Source organism: Schistocerca serialis, chromosome 1, assembly GCF_023864345.2.
Source record: "Schistocerca serialis cubense isolate TAMUIC-IGC-003099 chromosome 1, iqSchSeri2.2, whole genome shotgun sequence".
NCBI lineage: Eukaryota > Metazoa > Arthropoda > Insecta > Orthoptera > Acrididae > Schistocerca > Schistocerca serialis.
The window spans coordinates 786,880,004-786,893,137 of record NC_064638.1 but is presented as its reverse complement, the minus strand read 5'-3'; the positions used below and the strand labels follow the sequence as shown (position 1 = coordinate 786,893,137).

At 41.5% G+C, this 13,134-nt stretch overlaps 1 protein-coding gene across 1 annotated transcript in view; it reads left to right on the top strand.

The window, feature by feature from the left end:
* LOC126433003 (trypsin-3-like) overlaps positions 1-10,051 on the top strand; it is a 40,786-nt gene extending 30,735 nt beyond the window's left edge. The window contains exon 5 of the mRNA XM_050090445.1: positions 9,908-10,051. Within this exon, the coding sequence (XP_049946402.1) occupies positions 9,908-10,051 (144 nt within the window). The remainder of the gene's footprint in view (positions 1-9,907) is intronic.
* Positions 10,052-13,134: the final 3,083 nt, after the last annotated feature.

Here is a 13,134-nt window from a genome sequence, read left to right as displayed (position 1 = left end):
GATATACGGTAAGAAGCGGAATACTGCGAGGTTTTCCCATGACCAATTGAGTGCAATTTCCAAGGGATCTAACAAAGCTGTAGAGAATTTTGAGTAGAGTAACAGAACAACTAATATGCATAAGTATTAGGATCCGCAATTGTTCGTCTAGAGATCTTCATGCGGCAGTTATGCTAGCAATGGAATTTGAAATTGATGTTGCGACAGAGGAAAGAGATCGTCGAAATGTGTTTGCATTCGATATAAGGTGATTCAATTGTTTGTGTAAGAGGAATGTGCAGAGGCAGTGCCACCAGCCACGAAATTGTACGGGTGGTAGGGACCACGAGTGATTTTGTGGAAATAACAGTAGGGTGGTATGAACCAGAAGCAGTATTATGGTAATAATGGTAGGGGTGGTCTGGATGATAATAAGCAACCGTTAAACTTAAAAGAGAACCCTAGAAACGCCGAAAGACGTTCCCAGTAAAAGATTATGAAGCAAAAGTTGATTGCAGAGGTGGAATGTGTCAAAAAGGAGTGTTGAAGGGACTGATATTGCGTCAGTGTTTTGTGTATCCGGACAACGCTTTCTTTTTCAAGGGATATGCAAGAATGTAAGTAGCATCTGAGGGAAGTTTTCAAGATGTTACGGGCTGCACATTTAATACTGAGTACTAAGATGTGTCACTTTGTGTTGGAGGAAGTAAATTACTAGGATCAGGTAATTAATAAGGATCGTGTGAATACAGACCCGCGGCTGAACAGAGGCGGTGCGAGATTTTTAAGTAACAGGAATTCCCTGGGCCTAACGAACTGTTATAGAGAATTCGTGAGAGGATTTGCGGATTTATCACAGAGGGTTAAACAAGTATTGAAAAACGGCATCAAATTTGTCTGATCTGAGGAGTGCGAGAAACCGTTTGACGAGTTAAAGGAAATATTGAAAAATACTTGTTTTGAAAAATCGGGGAAAGTGCAGTGCCAAGTGGCCTTAGGTCACGAAATCACTTCGCCAACAACATATGAGAAAGCACCACAATATAAAAACTATGAGAAGTTGTAGATTGTGTAGCACAATAGGTGCCAAAATAAATGTCCAGTAGCATCATGTAAGTTAGAAAATAAAAAATAACACACAAATACAGCACAAAAAGTGCTGAAACGCGTCTGGGTGAAACAAAACAGAAAAAAGTTGTCTTGCATAAGGCGGAATTCCTCGTCCTTTTGCTCAGCTGCATCAGAACATCTGGAACACTACGGCGATACACCACGTAGCGTCGATCTATACGTCAGTTACAAAAAACAGTTGTATTTTCCTATAACATGGGTTCTGATAGTTTTTAGTGCGTTTCTGGAGGTGGATATAACTAGATACAGATAACGCATTTACGCAGTATTACGAAGAGGAAGTTTTTTTAATCTTATCTGGAGAATGTTGGGGCGAGATGTCGACATGAATTCAACTAGGCTCTCGCTCCACATCCATCCCCCCCCCCCCCCCGCCCCCCGTGACTGTGGATCTTGCCGTCGCTGGGATGGTTTGGGTGCCTATATGATGCAGAGAGCCGTAGCGTAGGTGCAACCACAATGAAGGGGTATCTGTTGATAGGCCAAACTAACGTGTGATTCCTGAAGGGGGAACGCAGCCTTTTGAATAGTTGCAGTCGCAACTGTCTGTGTGATTGATTGATCTAGAGTTGCAACATCAACCAAAAAAACCAAAAAGGTCTTGCTGTGCTGGTATAGCAAAGAGCTGAAGAGCTGGCAACAAGGCGACGCTCCATATGCAGTCGTGCTAAATCAGGTGATGCTAAGAGAATTGGATTAGGAAACGAGATACTTAAATTAATCGGTCATTTTGATTCTTTGGACAGCAAAATTACTGATGGTGGCCAAAATAGAGAAGATATAAAATGCAGACTGGCTATGGTAAGAAAAGCGTTTTTGAAGAAGAGAAAACCGTGGACATCGAATATAGATTAAGTGTTAGGGAATCTTTTCTGAAAGTATTTGTGTTGAGTGTAGCCATATACGAAAGTGAAACATGGACGATAAATAGTTTAGACAATAGGACAATAGAAGCTTTTTAAATATGGTGGTACAGAAAAATGTCCGAGATTAGATGGATAGATCACGTAACTAAATAGATCTGGAGAGAGAAAGGAAGTTTGTGGCGTAACCTGACGAGAAGAAGGGATAGGTTCGTAGGACACATTCTGAGACATCTAGGGGTCTCCAGTTTAGCTTTGGAGGGAAGTGCGGAGCAAAAATCGCATAGGAAGGCCAAGAGATTAATAAAGTAAGCAGATTCAGAAGAATGTAGGATGCAGCAGTTGTTCGGACGTGAAGAGGTTGACACAGGATAGAGTAGCAGGAGAGCTGCATCAAACCAGTCTCCCGGCTGAAGACCCTAACTACAATAACTCACTGGAGTGTTATCCTGTTTCTGGGCCACATACAGTTTACTCCGCTGCAAAGAGTTATTTAAGTGCTATCAGTATTAATATTTAGGTTAGCATTGTTTGAGGCCTTCCTGACGGACTGATTGCAAATATAGTTCTCGGGCGAGGCACTGTGTACCGTCGTGGAGTTTCCACTATATTTCGGCGCCGAACATACCGCCGGGGCTGTGCTTTTTTCTTTTTTTTCGTTTATTGTAATTCCCCTCGCCTCATATAACGGGGTTGGGCTGTCAGCAGATACAAGTCACCATGTAAGAGTAAAAGTTTGAAACATATTATAAAACTGGACACGGCGGTTGACGAAGTGAGTCACATAATGAAAAAACAGAGATTTGATATACACAAAAAATGGATTTGTTGATTAAGTGAATGATTAGCACAGATGAAACGGCAAATGTAAGTTTCAGAAAAGTTAAAAGACAGAAACAGTCGCATAAGTTAAGAAGTAAAACGCTGGTGTGCCGGTTGATTAATATAGAGACATACATGAGTGAAATGACGACTGGACATACATTGCCAGCAAGAGGGTTATGATGGGATCGTAACGGTTGGGGTGACGAGTAAGAAGGTGATTGTGGGGGCGGATGTTAGGAGGACGAATGCGGGAGGGTGAAGAGGGATGCCGTTCTGACTAAACGATAGGGTGTGGGTGGAGAGGACTGGAGACGATGGAAGCTCTGAGCGGGAGAGGTGGGGTGGGTTCCGATTAGATCTGGCAGAACGACTGCACATCAGGGCGGATTTCATGGTCAGGTAACGGACGCGATTTAAATTTCGTTGGGAGAGGATGTGCAGAGTGTGTGGAGACATAGCGTTGGGTGAATATGGTGGTAGAGACGCGCCAGAGTACCAGGAGCAGTGATTAGGGGGGACTATGGGGTGGGTTGTGTCGATTTTAATTGTTATGTAGAATATTCGGAGGTGTTCAAGATGGAAGAGGAGAGAGGGGAATTTTATAAGTTGTTAGAGAATGAGGGTGGAGAAGAGTAGCAGATTCAGAAGGGTAGGCAGAGTGGATGGGGTTCAAGGATCTGTAGGACGTGATAAAAGGAGGGAGAAGCGAAATTTTACTCCACATTTTCGTAGCAAGCTGAGGCAGTGACCGAGCCTCCTATTTGTGACAATCTGAGAAGAAACTGAGCAGGCGTTAACGCGCTAAATTCGTTGACCAATGGCGTAGATACGCTGGACGGTAGCGAGAGAGACAGCTACGCTATCTGTCGGAAGACGAACGAACGCGAAGAGGCTGTCGATCGTACTGCGCGCTGCCGTCGGCCGCCCATCGTCGCCGTTGTCAACCGAATATCTATGTCGCCACAGCAGCGTCACCTCTCGTACGACCATTCTTTGTGGTCGCTGCGATCTTAACATGACCAGCACTGTATCCCATGCCGAGCTGAACTGGTATCCTATGTCCCTGCTAAGCTGATTAGTCGAGCTGCGAATTTCCACTGTTCCTGTAAAAACGTTGACAGACGAAGCTGTTTGGGACGTTTCCTTCTATGAGAAGATTATGACGGGTACCCATTAACTTCATGTGTTACAATTGTGATTGTTTCCGCAACTGACTGCTGACTTCGAGAATTTCATCATCCAACTAGACGGAGAATACCCTCACTCGACCACTGATGTTTGTCACTACTTAAACAAACTTCGCCATCACTGTACTGAGTGCAGTGGTGAAGATAATGTGGCTCAGTTCCGTTCGCCGACCAGGTCATCTGACGTAAAGTCTCTTGACTTTTTCCTATGGGTCGAATTATACAAAACCAATTTCATTAGTACAGGACTCGTACTATGCTAACTAAATAAAGAGTAAATAATTAGAACAGCATTATTTTTTAACATAAAAAACAAGTTACAGGACAAATACAACCTTATATCACCGATACTCAAATTAGAAGTAGGAAGAAATACTAGTTCTATTAGTTTGAGAAAACTGATCGACCCACCACGTTAACCGAGGACGCTAATGCGCTGCTTCCTGGAGGCGCGCCGGCCCTGGATCGAATCCGCCTGGCGAATTAACGACGAGGGCCGGTGTGCCGGCCAGCCTGGATGTGGGTTTTAGACGGTTTCCACATCCCCCTAGATGAACATTTGGCACGTCCCCATTTTCCGCCTCAGTTACACGACTTGCAGACGTTTGAAAACGTTCGCACTATTTCACGGATTACACTAGACGCAGACAGCTGTGGTGCAATAATTCTGACCCGAGGGGTAGACGGTGACGACAGGAAGAGCATCCAGCCACCCTCCGCCAAATCCATTGTAACAAGGCCAACCCTGCGTTGAAGTGGGACAAAGGCCCATGGAAATGATGATGATTATCAGTTTAACATAAGTGGTTGAGAATGTGATTCAAAGATAACTGAGATACAAAGATGAAGTTATTTTCTGAGACATAAACTTATGTCTTACACTGAAATACCAAGTTCTGACAGCGAAATTGCTTTAAATAAAATGTTTCGCTGCTCAGAGTTCTTGAAAGGCGGAGACAATGTGTATCATAGCATATGGATGCGTCATTCAATGTCACTTCACCCACGTCACTCAGCAGTTTGAAGATTCAACGTACAAGAACGCAGTTACATAGCCGTTGTAAAAGGAACATGGAGTAATTTCGTAAAAACAATTTTCTTGTTATAAAATAATATTGGTTTCCTGAAAACAGTTCAGTAAATCAATAGGCAAGGAACTATCTCTGTGTCCTGACATTCATGTAAGTGATTTGAGAGCTACAGATATGATAAAATTTTGCAGTAAGTTTTATTGTTTTTAGGCATTCTCGTAACGACTCCTATAGGTCTAACAAACCTACGACAATTGTTGCCGTCCTTCTTTGTATACGTTCAATACTCTCAGTTAAACCTACTTCATACGGATTTTAGAGATCTGAGAAATTTTCAGGATAGGACACATTAGTGTTATGTAAACAACTTCCTTTGTAGACTAGCGGCATTTTCCCAGTATGATGCCAATAACCGGTCCCAACTGACCACTCCTATCACTATTGAGAATTGTGGTACACATCTAGACTTTCGAAAAGTTAAATTTTTAGGCTAATATTGAATTATATTATTTTATTCGATGATATACGCTTTGCCCAGCTGCATCATACAATGCAGGACACTACGTTGATGCACCATATAACGTGGACGTACATGACCGTTGCGCGAAACAGTTGCTTTTTCTCATATCATGAATTATGGTAGTATGGTATGTCTCCAGAGGTCGATGTAACTAGACAAAAGTAGAGCATTTACCAATATAATGACGAGTGAGTTTTGGTACTCTGATTTGGCGAATGTTTGGACCAGAAGTCGACATGTGCTGCGGTAATAATATTCCGATAGCCCACAGATTCTATGGTTCGTTGGGTAGCAAAGCCTCCATTGAATCCCATGTATACATGTGTCAATATTATCTGTGTATGTGTCATGGTGCATTCGTTGTAGTTCTTCAAAACGGCGAATACTGAACGTTTGTCTAACAGGAAATGTGGCACTTCTGAGAAGGAAACTTCTTTCAGTGTCTCGTGTATCACTCATAAGCGTCCTGTGCACTAATCTTGTTGAATCAGCATCCACTGTATTCTGCTCTAAGTTGCATGTATCTTCTTAACAGAATGAGGAAACTACCAATATCAATAATTATGAGTGAATCATTGACCTCCAACTTATAGTTACATTATACTTATATTTTTGAAAAACGTGGAGACTCTTACAAGAGTACATTGTGACAACGTAGCTACATTAAGCTCTATGTTTTTTTTTCCTTCTTTTTCTCACGCAAATAGATATGAAATGATGTCTCATCCCTAGTGTATAAACACTCGCTGATCCGTATCTCCTCAACAGTACCAGTGTCTCCTAATTCCAGCTATTGCTTGGTTGCCGTAACACTAAAGTTACCAATTTATGTGGCGTCCTGTGTAATTTGGTTCCTTGACAGCAGACTGTCTTAACTTAGAACCCAGTTAATACTCAAATTTCTTTATTTTTTTATGAAACCATATTACTGAGAAGAGGAATTCCGTTTCTCTTCAGAATTCTAAATCTCCTTCACTCATATGATCTTATCATATGAAATTTGCATGTGGAACACTTGCACATTTAATACATATTCTCTATTATATATTTTGTTGAACAACGCACAATTTAAACAGCAAGTTATACTGCTGTTACTAAACGATTCTTTCCAATTCTGTGATCGTCGTCGCTTTTCGACTGTTATTAAACTGTGAGCTGTCATGAAGCATCAATCTGCGTATTGTAATTGTTTCTTTATCTCTTTCCCTATTGCTTTTACGCTCATAACGTATCAATCCTGTAGATAAAGTTTCAAGACAGACATTTTTATTGAGGTGTTGCAGTAGTTTGTCTTTTATATCTTACAGTAATTAATTTTTAGTGGATACTATTATCGAGACTAACACATTTAGCTAAGCCAGTGTCATCGTACAACAAACTGCCGGTGCCATTTACCACGCCATGGGGCGCAAAGTTCACTAATCTTTGTAGTTGGTTGTTCCTATAGTTAATGCAGGACTCGTCATGGAAAAGAGTTGTGAACCAATGTGTCGTATGAAAACACGTGTACACTGTTAGCCATTAAGCCTGCAACACCAAAACATAAGTATAACAAATAACGAAATTCTAGTTACTGTACGTGTACCTATCACGCGTTATTAAATTTGTATTTGGTTTTGGGGATATACAGGAAGCGAATTTTAGTACACAGCAAATGGAGCACAAACCTGGCTGGACATCTAATCGTAACTGAGATCTGATGACAGTTTGTGCTACTCCAACTCTGTGTTGGAGTTCGTGTATTGTGGTGTGTTTCTCGGCATCCCACTACCAAATGCTTTACCTGGAGAATGCTCTGACCAACGCAATAGCCGAACAACCTCTTTATTAAGTTAGGTAACATTTGGTGTTGATGTTTCTTGTTGGGAGATAACGTCAAGGAAACCTCGAAGATAGGGCATATCCACAGGTCTTAAAACTTCTAAATGTAGCGGTTGTTGTCAAAACTACCGGCAGCATCAACTGGTGGTGACCGTGTTGTATTCCCGATGTCGCCTCGTGTTATTGCACCAGTTGCCAGGTCCGTATGAAGATGACGACTGGGATCTGCTAACGTTAGATCTCCTCATAAAAGCAGCTTGTGGATGTTTTACGCAGATTCCTCTAAGAAGACAAGTTGGTATCAACCCTCCATCCAGTATTGTCGTTGGATGCACCAACGTCCGTCCGCTTCTGTGCTGGCACGTCGAGGGAAGACGTAAGAATCATTGCCATGCAGACAGCACGTGGTGCTCTGGAGTCATCGTACTTTCCATGTGGATATTTGTCTTCCTTCAAATAAGCATATTTGCTGATTCAATGTAAATGGTGTGGTTGCGCGATACTGCTAAGTGGAGTACTCTCCCTCTCTTGGGCGCTAGTCACGTGTGGCCGTTGAGATCCTGCATGACGCTGAGCATGGCCCTCCTGTACCAATGGATTCCACATTCACGTAGCGGTCGCAGGATCCTGACCAAAGCGAGTCGCAGTATGGCGGAACAGTAAACGTCACCCTGGACGGGCCACGATCCTGCCGCAGACACGCTCCGACTGCTGCTGGCAGACACATCTCCTCCTTACACGAGGCACAGTGCAATCTTCTCAGAAACAACGAACAATGAAGAGTAGCTTCAGATTGGGCAACCCACATAATAACCCTTTCTTATATACAGAATATAAATGGAGTTACTTTGAACGGTTGAACTGAAATGAAAATCATTTACGTACTCAAGATGTGGCACATTTGATGCCAGTTTAAGGTTTATAGGACGCCTTCTTCATAGTATTGCATGTCTAATGGTGAGGAGTGTGCGGTAGTGTGCACGCTGGTAAATCTTTGACTTTATTCCATTTTATAGGCAAAGTCATATGCCTACACGCAAATCTTTTACAAAGTTCGTATTAAAATGAGGTCGCCTTCACCTTTCGAGGAGTCCGTTGACATAGTTGTCTAAATAAACTGTAGAATTTTCAGTTTCGATCACGACTTAATTTTTGTGAACAAATAAATGGTTCTATCTTTGCAGCCATGAGCAGATCAGTTTACGACTTTGTATCTCACGTGTCGTTCTCTTACAAGATTTGATCATGGTTGTACAGCCGAAACCAGTGTTGAATTCTGATATACTAAAATATCTCCATGATTTCCAGTTCTAAAGTTTGAATGAGAAGTGCTTCATGTTTCTTGAAATTTTCCCTACACATAGAATCTTCCACCATCTTTCGTGTATGTTTTCGGGACAGTGGTATTTCTTGCTCCGATATTTCAGTTAAAAGCCGAAATATTCGAAGAGGAAATATCGCTGTCCTGGATTCTTTCCCATTCTGTTCAATATCGTCCTAGACATCGATGATGACGAATATGAGAAAGAAAAGAAACGTGGGTTTTGGAAGCCAATCCTACTAGGCTTTCCCAAAAACAGATTCTCCATTCCATACCTCGCGTTTAAGAACGATCTGGCGATACTGATGACGAAGAAACTGCTGCAAAACAGCTACAGAAACAGACAGAAATCGCGAACCTGAAACAAACTACTGTAAAATCAACAGGGTCCCATACTTTAAATACCATGGAGAATTCATTTAAAGGACAGCCCTTGAAAAAATCGCCTCCAAAAAGTCAAAAAAGCATTAAGATTAGTCCTAAACACCTACAACAAAAAAACCGTGTCAAGACGGAAAAAAATTCGCCACTACAGTACAGTCAGAAAACCAACAGTCCTCTACGCAACAGAAACACTGACACTCAACAGAAAAACAGGAACTTGAAGGAATCAAGGAAGAAGAGAGAAAAAATATTAGCTAAATTTTAGGAGCAAGACATACCAATGACGGTCAATCAAAACAACAGAAAAGTTTTCAAATCTCGAAACTGACATAAAGAAAAGGAGAATGAAATCCTTTGGTCATCTCAACAGACTACAAGGAAAGCGGCGGGCAAAAAGGATAATAGACTATGTAACATTATTTAAGAACTCAATGCCTTGGCCGAACGAAATTCGAAATCACCTCAAAAATGCAAACATAAGACCAACCGAAATTTTAGAAAGAGACACCTTCAGAAACGATGTAGACTGAGGGAAAGTTGCATCAGAGTAAAGGAAACAAAAACAGTATATACCAAAGTTGTCGGAAGAACGTGAGCAAGCCTTCTCGGAAAGAATGAAAGCTTATTGGGGCAACGATAAAATCCTAAAGAAAAGTTTATTGGATTATTTCCTTACCGCCTTTCAGTGATTGGCAAAATTCGCTTTTAATAATAATGAAAATAATGATAATAATAATAATAATGTCGTGAAAAAGCTTAAATAGCGTATTAAAGCAGATTGCTTTAAATTTTCTTTTTATTGTTACTACCAACGGAACAGCTATACGATTTGAATTTGTTTCCAGGGTGACTCTGGCGGTCCTCTGTACGTGGACGGGCTGCTGGTGGGCACCGTGGACTTCAGCCAGTACTGTGGCGGCATCACTCCGCCCAGCGTCTTCACGAGGGTCGCTTCCTTCGTGGACTGGGTACATAACAACATCCAGTAGGTCTGGCGTTGTGCGTGGAAAAGTGAATCATGATCATTGTAAAAAGTCTCAAGGTTTTCTTTATTTTCTCCTCAATAAAAAAACCTAGCATGAAAATGCATAATGTTATTCTGTAACACCTTTGACGAAATTGTTTCATTACATGGTGACAGTAGTCATACAGGTTTTCGAAAATATCTGCTGACTGGCACTCACGTAAATTTCTTTCGTTAAACCTCAGTTATTTTACTGTCCATGGTCGATATAAATAGGGAGGAAAGATGTCGTAAGTAACACTTGGGATCAAAAAAATATAACTTTTTCCCTTGTACACACCTAAGGAACTTGAAATTTTTATTCACCGAAAAAATAATTCTTCAAGCCTTTTAAATGAACAATTGGAGTTTCACGAAACGACCTTTATCGATAATTTTTTTAAAAATCACTTAGAAACGATTGCTGGTTCTTCGTTTTGTCATTCAATAAGCTTATCTAACAACCTTTATAGATTATTTCACTGAACCTATTATTTCACGTATTTTGCTTTTACCACTTGACTCCGTCACATTTTATATTTTTTATATTTTATTTCCTAAATCTTTTACGAATATCGATAATGTATCCTACAGGGAAAAAAACTTTTAAAAATACCACTGTGTTTATTTTACGACTGACATAGCCACATAACTCTTATTACAAATCTTAACTAATTGTCTAAAAAATTTTTCCCTCATACTACTCTGATTTATTCACACATTATAATTATTACAAATGTTGTCTAATTCTCCCTGTCTTTTATAAATCACGTTATTCTCCAAGCTCAAAGTTGAAATTTCGAGCAAAACGGTAAGTCAACCAAAGTAACGACTACTGGGACAATGCCTTCATGGGAACCGCATAATCTACATACATAACGGGTTTTGGGACGTCTTCTACATCTACATCTACATCCATACTCCGCAAGTGTGGCGGAGGGTACCTTAAGTACCTCTATCGGTTCTCCCTTCTATTCCAGTCCCGTATTGTTCGTGGAAAGAAGGATTGTCGGTATGCTTCTGTGTGAGCTCTAATCTCTCTGATTTTATTCTCATGGTCTCTTCGCGAGATATACGTAGGAGGGAGCAATATACTGCTTGACTCTTCGGTGAAGGTATCTTCTCGAAACTTTAACAAAAGCCCGTACCGCGCTACTGAGTGTCTCTCCTGCAGAGTCCTACACTGGAGTTTATCTATCATCTCCGTAACGCTCTCGCGATTACTGAATGATCCTGTAACGAAGCGCGCTGCTCTCCGTTGGATCTTCTCTATTTCTTCTATCAACCCTGTGGTACGGATCCCACACTGGTGAGCGGTATTCAAGCAGTGGGCGAACAAGTGTACTGTAACCTACTTCCTTTGTTTTCGGATTGCATTTCCTTAGGATTCTTCCAATGAATCTCAGTCTGGCATCTGCTTTACCGACGATCATTTTTATATGATCATTCCATTTTAAATCACTCTTAATGCGTACTCCCAGATAGTTTATGGAATTAACTGCTTCCAGTTGCTGACCTGCTACTTTGTAGCTAAATGATAAGGGATCTATCTTTCTATGTATTCGCAGCACATTACACTTGTCCACATTGAGATTCAATTGCCATTCCCTGCACCATGCGTCAATTCGCTGCAGATCCTCCCGCATTTCAGTACAATTTTCCATTGTTGCAACCTCTCGATACACCACAGCATCATCTGCAAAAAGCCTCAGTGAACGTCCGATGTCATCCACAAGGTCATTTATGTATATTGTGAATAGCAACGATCCTATGACACTCCCCTGCGGCACACCTGAAATCATTCTTACTTCGGAAGACATCTCTCCATTGAGAATGACATGCTGCGTTCTGTTATCTAGGAACTCTTCAATCCAATCGCACAATTGGTCTGATAGTCCATATGCTCTTACTTTGTTCATTAAACGACTGTGGGGAACTGTGTCTTCATGGGAACCGCGTAATCTACATATATCTTGGACGCCAATAGGCACTATACAACGTCGCCTAGGCAACATCGTCCTACACCATGGTCTTGGACAATGTCTCCATGGGAACAACGTTGTCTACATAGTGTACATCTCTGGATGCCAATAGGCAATATACAGCGTAGCCTAAGTAACAGCGTGCTACAGCATGGACTTTGGCAAGCAACGACCAACATATCGCCATTTCCATGGAAACACCGTCGCCTTCAAGTACCAACAAGGACCACCAGCTGGCGTTCAGCGTTCGCATAACCCTTCATATTGGTGCACTTGTATTTAAATTTAAGCAATTTTATTAATGATCTACACTATTTATTTAAACAGCACCACTTATAAAATGATATGCATGTAACTGTACAGTTAGTTTTACAGTTCATTTGCACGTCATATATATTTTTACGTAAAGTAAGATCCCAGTTGACGTAATGCAGCCAACTGCCGCACTATCAAGCACTGTATAACGCGAGGCAGTACAGCCGCTAGCAGCAAGTATCATCTAGACCAGGGCTTCCCAACTTGTGGTCCCCCGTTAGGGGTCCGCTGGCTCTTTCTAGGGGGTCCGCATCCACCTTTCACCAAATCGTGTAAAATAATGAGTAAAATTATAGAATAAAAATGTGGAAATCAAATTCATCACTATTTTTTTTTCGTGTGAAAAACATGTGTACTTTTACTTCAGGTCGTATTCCCAAGCAGCCTTTGCAGTTCCTAAGTGAGAACGCATACACAGTTTAGTGCCGGAGAATGCGGCTTCTCTGATCGACTGTTCCGCAACAATACAAGGGTCGTTTGTGCGCTGGCTCACGGCGCTAGATGCTCTGAAATCTTTTACGCGTGCGCGGAGCGAGCTTTGTCGACCAATCACAGCATTCGCTGGCACGTATGCGGCCCCAGGCATCGTTAAATGTTAAACTTGCTTTGTCAGTACACTACCTATTTCATAAGTCGATTTTTGACCAGTTTATTACTTCTAACATGGATCCGTGGCTGAAGTCAGGATCATTGAAGAAGGGTGCAGTTTCTCCATCGCCTTCCCAACAAGGGAAGTTTCTAGTTGAAATGAATGATGAGGGAGGACGACCAA